The 11831-nt window shown below is 29.0% G+C and overlaps 2 protein-coding genes across 3 annotated transcripts in view; one reads left to right on the top strand and one right to left on the bottom strand.

Moving 5' to 3' along the window:
• The window catches only part of LOC111688377 (myosin-I heavy chain), a 1083699-nt gene that overhangs the window by 871994 nt on the left and 199874 nt on the right, over window positions 1-11831 (bottom strand). The gene's annotated exons all lie outside the window — the stretch shown is intronic.
• Window positions 5533-6110, top strand: LOC124419841. Its single transcript, XM_046950635.1, has 2 exons — window positions 5533-5684; window positions 5743-6110. Exons 1-2 carry the CDS (start codon window positions 5585-5587, stop codon window positions 5946-5948), a joined length of 306 nt encoding a protein of 101 aa, XP_046806591.1. The 5' UTR covers window positions 5533-5584; the 3' UTR covers window positions 5949-6110.

Raw genomic sequence — 11831 nt, 5'->3', positions numbered from 1 at the left:
AGACGCAGTATTAATAACAACAACATTAAGGGTATTGGAAAGTACGAACGAAAAAACAAACAAGTAATTAAACAGTCGGTGACAAAAAATATGATCTCCTCCAACAAATAGTATATCAAATCTTAAGAAAACTTCATCAATATTCATAGAATTTAATTTTAAAACGTTTGATTGTATTCAGAAATACGCCAAAATAGTTGAGTCCATAAAAAAGAATTACAATGACAGATTTCAAGACTTAAAATTTATAAAAAACAATAGAAATACATGATAATCCCCTTAGATGTGAAATAGAAGAGCAAGATGTTTTTCTTCACGAAGAATTGCATAAAATGCGTAATTATTTGAAGTTCCTATGGAATCTGGGGAAAAATTTTGGCAAAAGATAGATGATACAAAATATTTCAGTTTAAAAAATGAAATATATAAGCTATATTCCATGTTTGGCACCACATATAACTGTGAGGTGGCATTCTCAAGTATGAAACTGATTTTAAGTAAATTGCGGAATAGGTTAACCGATCAACACATTGGTGACTTATTGCGTATTAAGGAATATAAAGGAAACATTGATTTGGATAGATTAGTTGAACTTTAAATTAAGTTCAGTTAATATCTCGGTAATATCCCTTAAAAGTTCGAAATCGAATAGAAAGTCGTGATTTTCTTAATGATATTTCAGTAGTTTTATTTAATACTACTTTTTACAAATACTACTACTTTTCTTAAATGAAAAACTCTTTCCCTTTATTCCATTTTTGTTTAAAATGCCCAAAAGTTCATGAGTTTTTCTCGTCGTAAAAAGTATTTGCAATAGAACACAAATTTCAAAACTTTTCTCAGTGTACCACCATTTTGTTATAACGTATGTGTTTGCCCATGACTGTTATAGAATAAACAAGTATGAATTTATAGTCGGACAATGCCGACCATATGATACCCTACACCAGTCAGTATGTTAAAATTTTGAAATTATTTTAAATAAAGCATTTAATTTGTTTTATTGTGGAATATTTTTACTTATTGTTGACAAAAAAGATAGATTTTCTACAAGAGGGCTCATAGGGGAGAAGAGGTAAATATGGGCCTATCCTTATAAATTTTGGTAGATGAATTTACGTCTACTACAAAGTCATTAATAATCGTTAATAATCGTTTTATAAGTAATTATAAGTTAATTTTGAGTCTGTATGGGGGCTAGGGTCAAATAAGGCCCGATAACAATAAAAATTAGTATTGTCAATTATTGTTCTATAAAACTAATTTTTGCTGATTTTCGTTGACATTATAAAACATTTAACGTACTTATGAGCCTAAAGGCCCGATTCGGGGGGTACGGTTGTATAGGGGCTAGGAGAAATAATGGACCGATTTCAACCATTTTCAATAGCGATCGTCCTTGAACCAAAAAAACAGCATGTGCCAAATTATCAAATTATCTTGAAAATTGCGACCTGTAGCGTGCGCACAAGGTTTACATGGTCACACAGACAGACAGACAGACGGACGGACAGACGGACATAGCTAAATCGACTCAGAAAGTGATTCTGAGGCGATTGGTATACTTTAAGGTGGGTCTAGGACCAATATTTTTGGGTGTTACAAACTTCAGCACAAACGCATAATACCCTCCCCACAATAGTTGTGTAGGGTATAACAAGTTTAGCACAGAAAAAGCAAATTCTTTTTCATTTGCAAAAGTGATTGAAGTGAAGGAATTTCTTATAATTTAATAAAAAAAAACAAGTATGAATGTATAGTCGGGCGTAGCCGACTATATAATACCCTACACCTGTCAGTATGTATGTTAAAAATGGGGATTATTTAAAAAATAAAGCATTTGGTTTGTTTTTTTTTTTACTTTATTTCGGAGTATTTTTACTTTTATTTTGGCAAAAAAAGATTTTTTTTACAAGAGGGTTCAAAGGGGAGTAGGGCAAAATATGGCCCTATCCTTAAAAATGTTGGTAGGGGAGTTAAGTCTTCTTCAATATTATTTATGTAGAATTTAAAAGTGTTATTAGTGTTTGTAAGTGAATTTTGACCTTTAAGTCATTTTCTGAAGGGGAGTTTGTATGGGGGATAGGATCAAATGAAGCCCGGTCATTACAAAAATCGGTAGTGTCATTAAAAGTTCTATAAAACTAAGTTTTGTCGACTTTTGTTAACATAATAGATCATTTAAATTAATTATAAGCCAAAAGGCCCTATTTGGGGGTACGGTTGTATGGGGGCTAGTCGAAATAATAAACCGATTTTAACCATTTTCAATAGGCTTCGTCCCTGGGCCAAAAGAAGCGTTTGTGCCAAATTTCATCTAATTATCTTCAAAATTGCGGCCTGTACCTTGCGCACAAGGTTTACATGGACAGCCAGCCGGCCAGACGGACGGACGGACATAGCTTAATCGACTCAGAAAATGATTCTAAGCCGATTGGTGGTTTAAGGTGGGTATTGGACGAATATTTTGCTATGTTACAAACATCAGCACAAACCCAATATACCCTCCCCACTAAAGTGGTGTAGGGTATAACAAGCTCAACTGTACTAAAAAATTTAAAAAAATATTTTAAATATTTAAGTGGAACATATTAAAGATACAAAGTGCCTAATTGTTATTTTAAAATAAAGTGTTTTAAAAAATTTTGTATTGAGACGTGTTTTAAATAATTATATGGAAATGGAGTGTTTTAAGTGTAATAAAATGTTTTTTGACAACAAAAAGTATATTAGGCATCTCAGAACCACCCATGATTCCTACCGCTGTTGTGGACACAGTTATAAGGATTCATCCACATTTCAAAGACACGTCAAAAAGAAGCATAATTTATCCAACAGTACTGAAATTAACACAATTGATAATATGGAAATGAGTTTCGATTGCCAAATTCCTGAAGAAAATAATGAATTTCATAAATCTAATGAACAAAATAATGATATTCATTTATTGTCATCTAAATCAAATTTTGAAAAAAGTGTAAAATTCGATTAACTTTTCACAAACTTTATGAAATTTCAGACAAATATGCATTCAAAGTATAATTTTTGTAGAAAAGACGTGCATTTTATTAACAAAAATATTATTGATTATGTTTATGAACCACTGTTGGATATATTACGCTCTTTTATAAAAAATTTAAAAGAAGATTTTAAATCAGAAATACTAGTTTAAATAACAGAGTTCTCCAAAATTTTTGAGTCCTTAACAACGGAGTTTAAATTGTACGAACATTTAAAAAAGCGTACACTGGTGGAATAAATAAAACTTTAAAAATAAACACTGCCAATGGCATTTTCATTTAAAAAAATTCTAGAAAAAAATGACACTTTTCTTGAAATGTCTTTATATTTGAACGAATTGAAAGAATAAAAAACATTTACGAATATTACTCATGGTGAATTATGGAAAGAAAAGTGTTCTCTTTATCCTGGACGCATTTTAATTCCATATTACTTATACTCTGACGATCTTGAAATAAATAACCCTTTGGGGTCTCATTCAACGACTCATTCCATTTGTAATTTTTATTATTAATTTCTTTGTTTGCCAAATGAGACAAAACTGGAAAACGTTTATGTTATTAGATTTAAAGTCAGCAGGAAATAAAAAGTGTTTTAAGCCAATAATTGACCAAATTATATCTTAAGAGAAGAATGGCATAGATTGTCAAATGGTCAGGAATATCATGTTTATTGTATTCCGTTGTTAATATTAGGAGATAATCTTGGTCTTAATAGTTTACTTGGATTTTCCAAGTCATTTAATGGTTGCTTCTGCCGCTTTTGTAATATTAACAAAAGTTTAGAAGTCTGGAAATTTGTATTATTATTAATAGAATTCTTGGATATTTTGTCATTTCAAGTTACTGATTTCTCAATAAGCTCTTTAAAATTAAATATTGAAAAACACAACAAAATGTATATGGAACTTTTTAATGATACTTTAAAACCAAAATTTCATATATTGACTCACTAATTTAATTTATTCTGAAAATAATAGATGTGATACCTATTTATTAGACATTATTAGTCTCAAACTTCAAAGACCAAAGGATATTCTAAAAGTATATGACAAAGTCAGTTACAAATGTACAAAATCTTACTATTAGCAACTTTACAATCTGATTATTCAGCTTACAAAATAATCAATATCGTTGCAACTTTAAAATCTGATTATTCAGCTTACAAAATAATCAATATCGTCGTTTTAGAGGAAACTGTAGTTTTGTTTTGTCAAAAAGTAAAAAATATTAACTATATTAAGCATTATACTGCGTTTGAATTTGATCCTAGCGATTTGAGTGAATATGAAATTATAAATATAAAAGATTTAGTGGGACCGCCGACCACTGTAATTAGTACATGTAGGGGAAAATACATGTTACGCTTTAAAGAAATTTATTAACCAATGTCTTTTATTATAAACTAAATATTTACTGTCTTATTTATAACAAATTATTAAAGGTTTAGATGAAAAATGTTCTTATATACCTTTGATAAATTTGTTATAAATAAGACCTTTTATTAGATTTGAACATCTTTTTCACAATATATAAAACATGCATTTTATCATTAAATCACCAATAAACATTTTTATATAGAATTTCTAAAAAAAGCCATGTCCGATACTGAAATGGAGGACGACAACATACAGGACGAATTAAAAAGTCTTCTTGTTTCCTGGAATTTGGGCAATATATTCCAATTTCTTTTTAAACCTTTTTTTAAATTTCAGATGAAAATGTTACTATTGAAATTAAAACGTTCAATTCGTTCAGAAATTTATTTAAAAAAAATTCATACAATTTCATCACCCACTTCGCCTGGTATTAAATCTAGTGAATCGACCAACAACTCATCAGACGTTGACGAAAGCATTAATGCATTGGACATTTTAAAATCAAATAAAATTGGAAGTCGAGTAGTTGATTCATATAAGATCACTAAAAATCTTACTGAAGAACAAAGGTCAATGGTAATTAATATAATTGCTCGTTACTTTGACGAAAACAGCCAACATATGTTCCTTCAATTAAGCTACAAATTAGAAGAACAAATATTGTCTATATTTCCAACCGAAAATAAAAGAATTCTACAGAACAGAAAGACGGGGTAAATTGTATGCCAAGTACTGCAACTTGAAGAAAACAACAAAACAAATCTTTGATCAGGAAGTTGAGCTTCCCACAACTTCAAAATCTATATCGAATTTCGAATTTAGTAAGTAATTTTATTTTACTTCTATATATTTTGAAATTAATTATTCATAAATATGTATATTTAATTGTATAGTTCCAGAAGAAGGAGGACAAATTATTGCTCAAAGTCTCTTTCACGACAACCTCTCTGCAGATGAACACGAGTCAGCATGGAGTGCATGCAGCAACTATAGACTCCAACAAATTTTCAAGTGCGATACAAAAACCCAAACGAATTCAAATTGGTAAGTAACCACTATCAATACATGTACATTTAATTTAAATATATTTAAATAACTTATATTTTATTGTTTCTTTAGATTGATAAAAACTTTGCTTTTATTTATGGATCTCATGATTCCATTCTAAGCTGGGGAAGTGAAAAAATGATGAAATTGTATATTGGCCTTTCTAAGCTAAATAATGGGAAAAACATTTATAAAAATAAGAATTTGGAAAACATTAATATTGATGACGCTAAAAAAGGTAATTTATTAAAAAAATGTATCTATCTTAAATATTGAAATAAATTTTATTTTTTTAGATCCTGATATGTTTGCCCTTAAAGTGTTATGGGTATTACACTATTGGCTTAGCCCAACTGGAAAATACATGCGGAAAAATGTGTTCGGTAAAAAAGAGATGTCACGCTTCACTACCAAAGACTCGCAGGAGACATTTCTTTTCATGGGAAGTACCATGCAAGCAGTGCAAGACCATATGGATTTCATCCAGGGTGAATGTATATAACCGTTTATATTAGTAGTTGGAAATTTCGAAAAAATCAATAATTTTTTTATTTACTTAGATGGTAGTTTATTGCCAATTTCTAATTTTTTAAGATCTTTAGATTTGTGCTTCAAAATTTTTCATTTGTTTAATTTAGAATATCCCAAAGCTTGTGAATCGGTTTGGTCCTTTATCGAAATAATTAGTAATTGAATTTAATTTATCAAATCAAATCAACTTTATTTTATTGTATCAAATTGAAATGTTTTATATACATTGATTTTCAAAATGCATTTAAATAATTTAAATTAATTGCATTATTATAAGTATTATACAAAATGTAAATACTATAAAATATTTTTTTTATATAATATTGAAAAATTTGTATACATTAATTTTCAAAATGCATTTACATTAATTTATTTATTATAAATGTTATTATATAAAAACATACTGAAATGTACAAAAATACTATTAATTTTATACAAAAAATGACCTTACTTTAATGTATATATTGAATTTTTTACTATACATTAATTTTCAAAATTTAATTAATTTAAACTTATTTCATCAATATGTACAAGATTGTACAAGATTACACTGGAATTATTTTATTATTCAAGTTTATTATCAATAAAAATGTATTTATGTATTTTTAAAAAATAAATAATCTATTATTTTTATTTTAGTATGAGGATAAACAAGAGTCATATAAATAATGAAAAAATATCATAAAAACTATGATATTATATCATTATAATAACGAAATTATTTCATAAATTTTAAGAATTTTTATCATTGCAGAAATATAAATATTCATTAATCTAATGAATTTCTATCGTATATTAAATGAAATTAATTCATTGAAATTTAGAATTTTATCATTAAACTAATTAAATAATTTCATTATTATTCTGAATATTCATCATTAAATCAATGTTACATTTCATTGCATTGATGGAAAATAATCTTATTTTTTATGAAATACATAACGTTATGTTAATGAAAAATATTCATGAATTTCATGAAACATTTCATCAGTTTTATTTTAATTGATGGAAAATAATCATATTTTTTATGAAATACATAACGTTATGTTAATGAAAAATATTCATGAATTTCATGAAACATTTCATCAGTTTTATTTTAATGAAAATATTTCATTGAGCCAACGAAATGTTGCATAGGTTGAGTTTTAATGTAATTTTTTATTAGACCAATGTCAAAATTTACGGTAATCATGAAGAAAATCTTTTCAGTGTAGACCGGTCAATAGACAGTCTATTGTCTTTCTATGAATTTGAGAATAGACAGTCTATAAACTAGACAAAAAGCTAGCATTGTACTTTTAAAGATCGAATTGTACCCAAAAAAGTACAATTGTACCAATTTTGTCAACCCTGGCAAGAACAATTAATGATGACATGAAAGTGCAACTATCCTACTGCTGCATCAAACACGTATGTAGCTGAGAATGTATAGACAAGTGTTCACAGAAGTAAAGAAAAAACCGTGTGATTGTTGTTAGTGATTATGATTGTTGGTATTTATTTTAATATTTGTAAAGTATTTTTGTTTCATTCTCGTAATTTGTAGGTTATGTAGATAAGTAGTTAAAAAATTAAAGGATTAGGTTTGTTCCATTTTAGAAATTTTTAGATTATTTTCGAGTATATATGTCACTTATAATACAACGAGCTAATATCCGCTATGCTTAGCTACCCCAATCGAAATTAAATACACAATAATTCAAAAAATTATTTATTTAATTATTAAATTATGATATTTTTCTTTATGAGCTTTTTATTTCTTCCTTACTAAAATTTAATTTATACTTTTATTTTTAAAAAATAATTCTTTCCCTAATGCCTTGGGTTACACAATATTTTTTGTTTTGCCATCTAGTATAATTAAATGGCCACTTAACGATTTTGAAAATTCTAACTACAATGAGAGTTTCCAAGCAAATTATTAGATACTCGTCAATTTCTATCTATCTATGAAATATTTTGAATTATCTAACAGTTTTCAGAATATACAAAATTTTGTATTTAATTCATATATGTGGTGCCAGCAAGTTCTATTATTTCCTAAATAAACCAAATTTTGAATTTAATTCATATGGAAGGTACCAAGTACCCCATTGGAAGTCCGCCCGTTATACTCTAAATATTCAAATGACTGTCAATGTTCTTCAAGTAAAATTAAAAGCTTTTGCTGTAATAGGTTCTCAGATATTCGAGTTTTTCTATTTTATTCATATGGGGGATCCAAACCCCCCATATGAAAATTCGATATTTATACCCTTCACTTTCGTGAGAAGGGTATATATAAGTTTGTCATTCCGTTTGTAATTTCTATAATATAATTTTCCGACCCTATAAAGAAAATATATTCTGGATCCTTATAGATAGCGGAGTCGATTAAGCCATGTCCGTCTGTCTGTTGAAATCAGTTTTTAGAGTCTTCAATAATTCTGTTAGACATGCTTTCGAGAAGATCGCTATTTAAAATCAGCAAAATCGGTCGGTAAATAACGGAGATATGAGCAAAAAACCGAGACAACCTCTGAAAATTTTATCAAAAAATGTCATATTTTTTTCATGCTTTGTTAAATAAGCAACAACAACACTGTATATTAGAAAACGATGTACACGTGTGTGTAGATGTATGTATATGGTTTTATTCAGCTGTGTGTTTTGTTTTGTGAATTCTCTTCGTATATTTGGGTGTAGGTTGGTTTTATTGCGTTGTTTATTTTGTTTTTCTGTGTTTTAGTTATGTATGTTTAGTTAGATGTGGACTGCCCTTCATGGGTCCACCAATTTATTACCCAAAATGTTTACATAGATGTTAAAGTTATTTGTAATAGTTTTCAAGATAAACGAATTTTTGTATTTAATTTACACGCTCCTAACGATAGTCCGCCCACTTTTTATCTTAAATATTTATATTGACACTAAAGCGGCTCCGCAAAATTTGAGGACTCTAACTTTTCCCTCATGGGTAGTCCGTTAATTTATTAAGCAAAATGTTTACATGGATGTTAAAGTTATTTGTGCAAAAAGATTTAAGATTCTAACTGTAATAGTTTCCAAGATAAACGCAGTTTTGTTATGATTCTAACTGTAATAATTTCCAAGATAAACGAATTTTTGTGTTTAATTTATATGGGAGGTGCCACTCCCCCCACCCCACTTTTTATCCCATATAATCATATTGAGACTAAAGTGCTACCGACAAAATTTAAGGAATCTTACTGTATTATCTCAAATATACGATTTTTATATTTTCTTAATGTGGGCGTGGCTCCTCGCCCACTTGAAAATTCAAAATAAAAAGTAGCCTTTTACCTATTCCAGACATACAGGAATACGATGCGAAAATTTCAAGAAAATCGGTTCAGCCGTTTAGTAGTCTATAACGTTCAAAAAACATACAAACAAACACACATTAATTTTTATATATATATACTAGCTAATACCCGGTGTGCTTCGCTACCCAACCAAAATATATACATAATAACCAAAAAAATATTTATTTAGTTACTAAATTATAAACATTTTCTTAAAAGTTTATTATAATTTCTTTAATTAATATAGTTAATATATTTCATTTAATTTCTAAAATAATAGATTAATGATCTATTAATTTCTTACTTGCAAAAATTTAATATATACTTTTATTCTTAAAAAATAATTCATATTCCTGTGCGTTGCAATATACAATATTTTTTGTTTTACCCACTTAAAGATTTTAAAATTTTAACCACAATATTTTTCCATATTAACAGTATGTTACATATGAGAGATGCCAAGAAAATTATTGTAAGTACGCCAATTTATATCTATCTATGAAAAATTGGAATTATCTAACAGTTTTCAAGATATAAGAAATTTTTTATTTAATTTATATATGTGGTGTCAAGCCCCCCATTAAGAGTCCGCCCGTTATTTTCTAAATGTTCACATGAATGTCAAAGTTATTCATATAGAATTTGAAGATTCCAGTTCTAATAGATTCTCATATAAACGAATTTTTCTATTTTATTTATATGGAGGCTCCAAGCCCCCATAGTAGTCCGCCAATTGAATACCCAAAATGTTTACATGGATGTTAAAATCTTAAATAATCATATTGACACTAAAGTGGCTCCGACAAAATTTGAGGACTCTAACTGTTATATTATCTCAAATATATAAATTTTATATTTTCTTAATGTGGGCGTGGCTCATCGCCCACTTGAAATTTCAAAACAAAAAGTAGCCTATTACCTGTTGCAGACATAGAGGAATTCGCTGTGAAACTTTCAAGAAAATCGGTTTAGCCGTTTAGTAGTCTATAGCATTCAAACATACAAACAAGCACACATTAATTTTTATATATGTATATAGATAAGGGAGGTGCCGCTCCCCTCATGGGTAGTCCAAATGTTTACGTGGATGTTAAATTTTTAAGATTCTAACTGTAATAGTTTCCAAGATAATCGAATTTTTGTATATAATATATATGGGAGGTGCTACGCCCCCTAATGCTAGTACGACACTTTTTATCCTAAATAATCATATTGACACTTAAGTGGTTCCGACTTCGATTTGAGAACTCTAACTGTTATACTATCTGAAATATACGGATTTTATATTTTCTTAATTTGGGCTACTTATCAGCTTGAAATTTTAAAATAAAAAGTTTAAACATATAAACATATCGAAGTCGGAACCACTTAAGTGTCAATATGATTATTTAGGATAAAAAGTGTCGTACTAGCATTAGGGGGCGTAGCACCTGCTATTCTCAGTGCGGTATGTTCGAAATGGACATAATGATTCAGTGGCACAGATCAAATGTCAAATACGAAAAAGTACTCCAATTACTAATGCAGCGGAGAGCTGAAATTAGCAAAGAAGCATAAGGCGAGAATAATGAATCTTATTACAAATACAGATTTATTTTAACAATTCAACACTCTGAAGAAACCGATTCAGTTAGTTGTTTGCCTAATGTTCCTGCTAACATTTCCCCGGCAAGTCTTCACTATGGAGCATTTTATAATGGTGAAAACATGTTCTTGGGTGCTTCTGCTGAATATGCTGTTAAAGAATCAATCGTTGAAGAAGCCTAAAAAATGATGTTGGAGATAATGGAAAAGATAAAAGAGGGAGTACGGGTGTTGTTTTGGAAACTCCTCTTGCTGTAATTGATGTTTCGAGCGCTTATAACATCAACACTGAAGTCAAACATGCCGCTGAAAATGCTAATAATAATGCTGATGAAACCAATGTTCTTGATATCAGAACTGAAGCCAACATAGACGATGTGTCTTCTACTAAAGCCTGTGCGAAAAAGTGTATTAATGCCAATAATGAAAATGCTGAAGATGACAATGATGCTGAAGAAAATATTGGTGATGATAAAATTGCCTGTGATGAAACTGGGGCTATCGATGAAGAAGGAAGTGCCGAATTAGCCGAAGATGTTACTACCGATACTGGTGACGAAACATTCTCTTACGTCAACAAAGATAATAATACAGCCGATGAAGAAGAGTATCTTGATGGAGATTTAGAATTGAAGAAAGCGAGTCGGGAGAAGAGAGCTAAGCTGTGGTTGTGGGTTCCTGGCTACTACTGCTATAAGTATAGGGAGAGGAAGTTATGCCAATGATTCTGTACCGTTTACTATACATAAATATTATTTAATTACTACATATATATTTATACAAAATAATTATACATATATTTAGTATTTCCCCTGGCAGAATGTTCAAACATATTTGAAAGTTTAAAATCTTATTTTGGTGCATGGGTTTGGTCATAAAAACTATTCGATTAGTTCACTTGAGTTACAAATAAATATTTATCCCGGAATTCCCAAAAAAGTTTTAAAAAATCCCAACAATGGGAT

This window comes from Lucilia cuprina, chromosome 4, assembly GCF_022045245.1.
Source record: "Lucilia cuprina isolate Lc7/37 chromosome 4, ASM2204524v1, whole genome shotgun sequence".
NCBI classification, from domain to species: Eukaryota; Metazoa; Arthropoda; class Insecta; order Diptera; family Calliphoridae; genus Lucilia; species Lucilia cuprina.
The sequence above is the reverse complement of the archived record's forward strand: the minus strand, read 5'-3'. Positions and strand labels throughout refer to the sequence as shown.

Excerpts from the sequence above, each read along its gene's own strand:
- LOC124419841 (XM_046950635.1), top strand. The coding sequence starts at position 5,585 with ATGATGAAATTGTATATTGGCCTTTCTAAGCTAAATAATGGGAAAAAC. Across the intron at positions 5,685-5,742 it reads TATTGATGACGCTAAAAAAG|ATCCTGATATGTTTGCCCTT; the intron begins GTAATTTATTAA and ends TTATTTTTTTAG.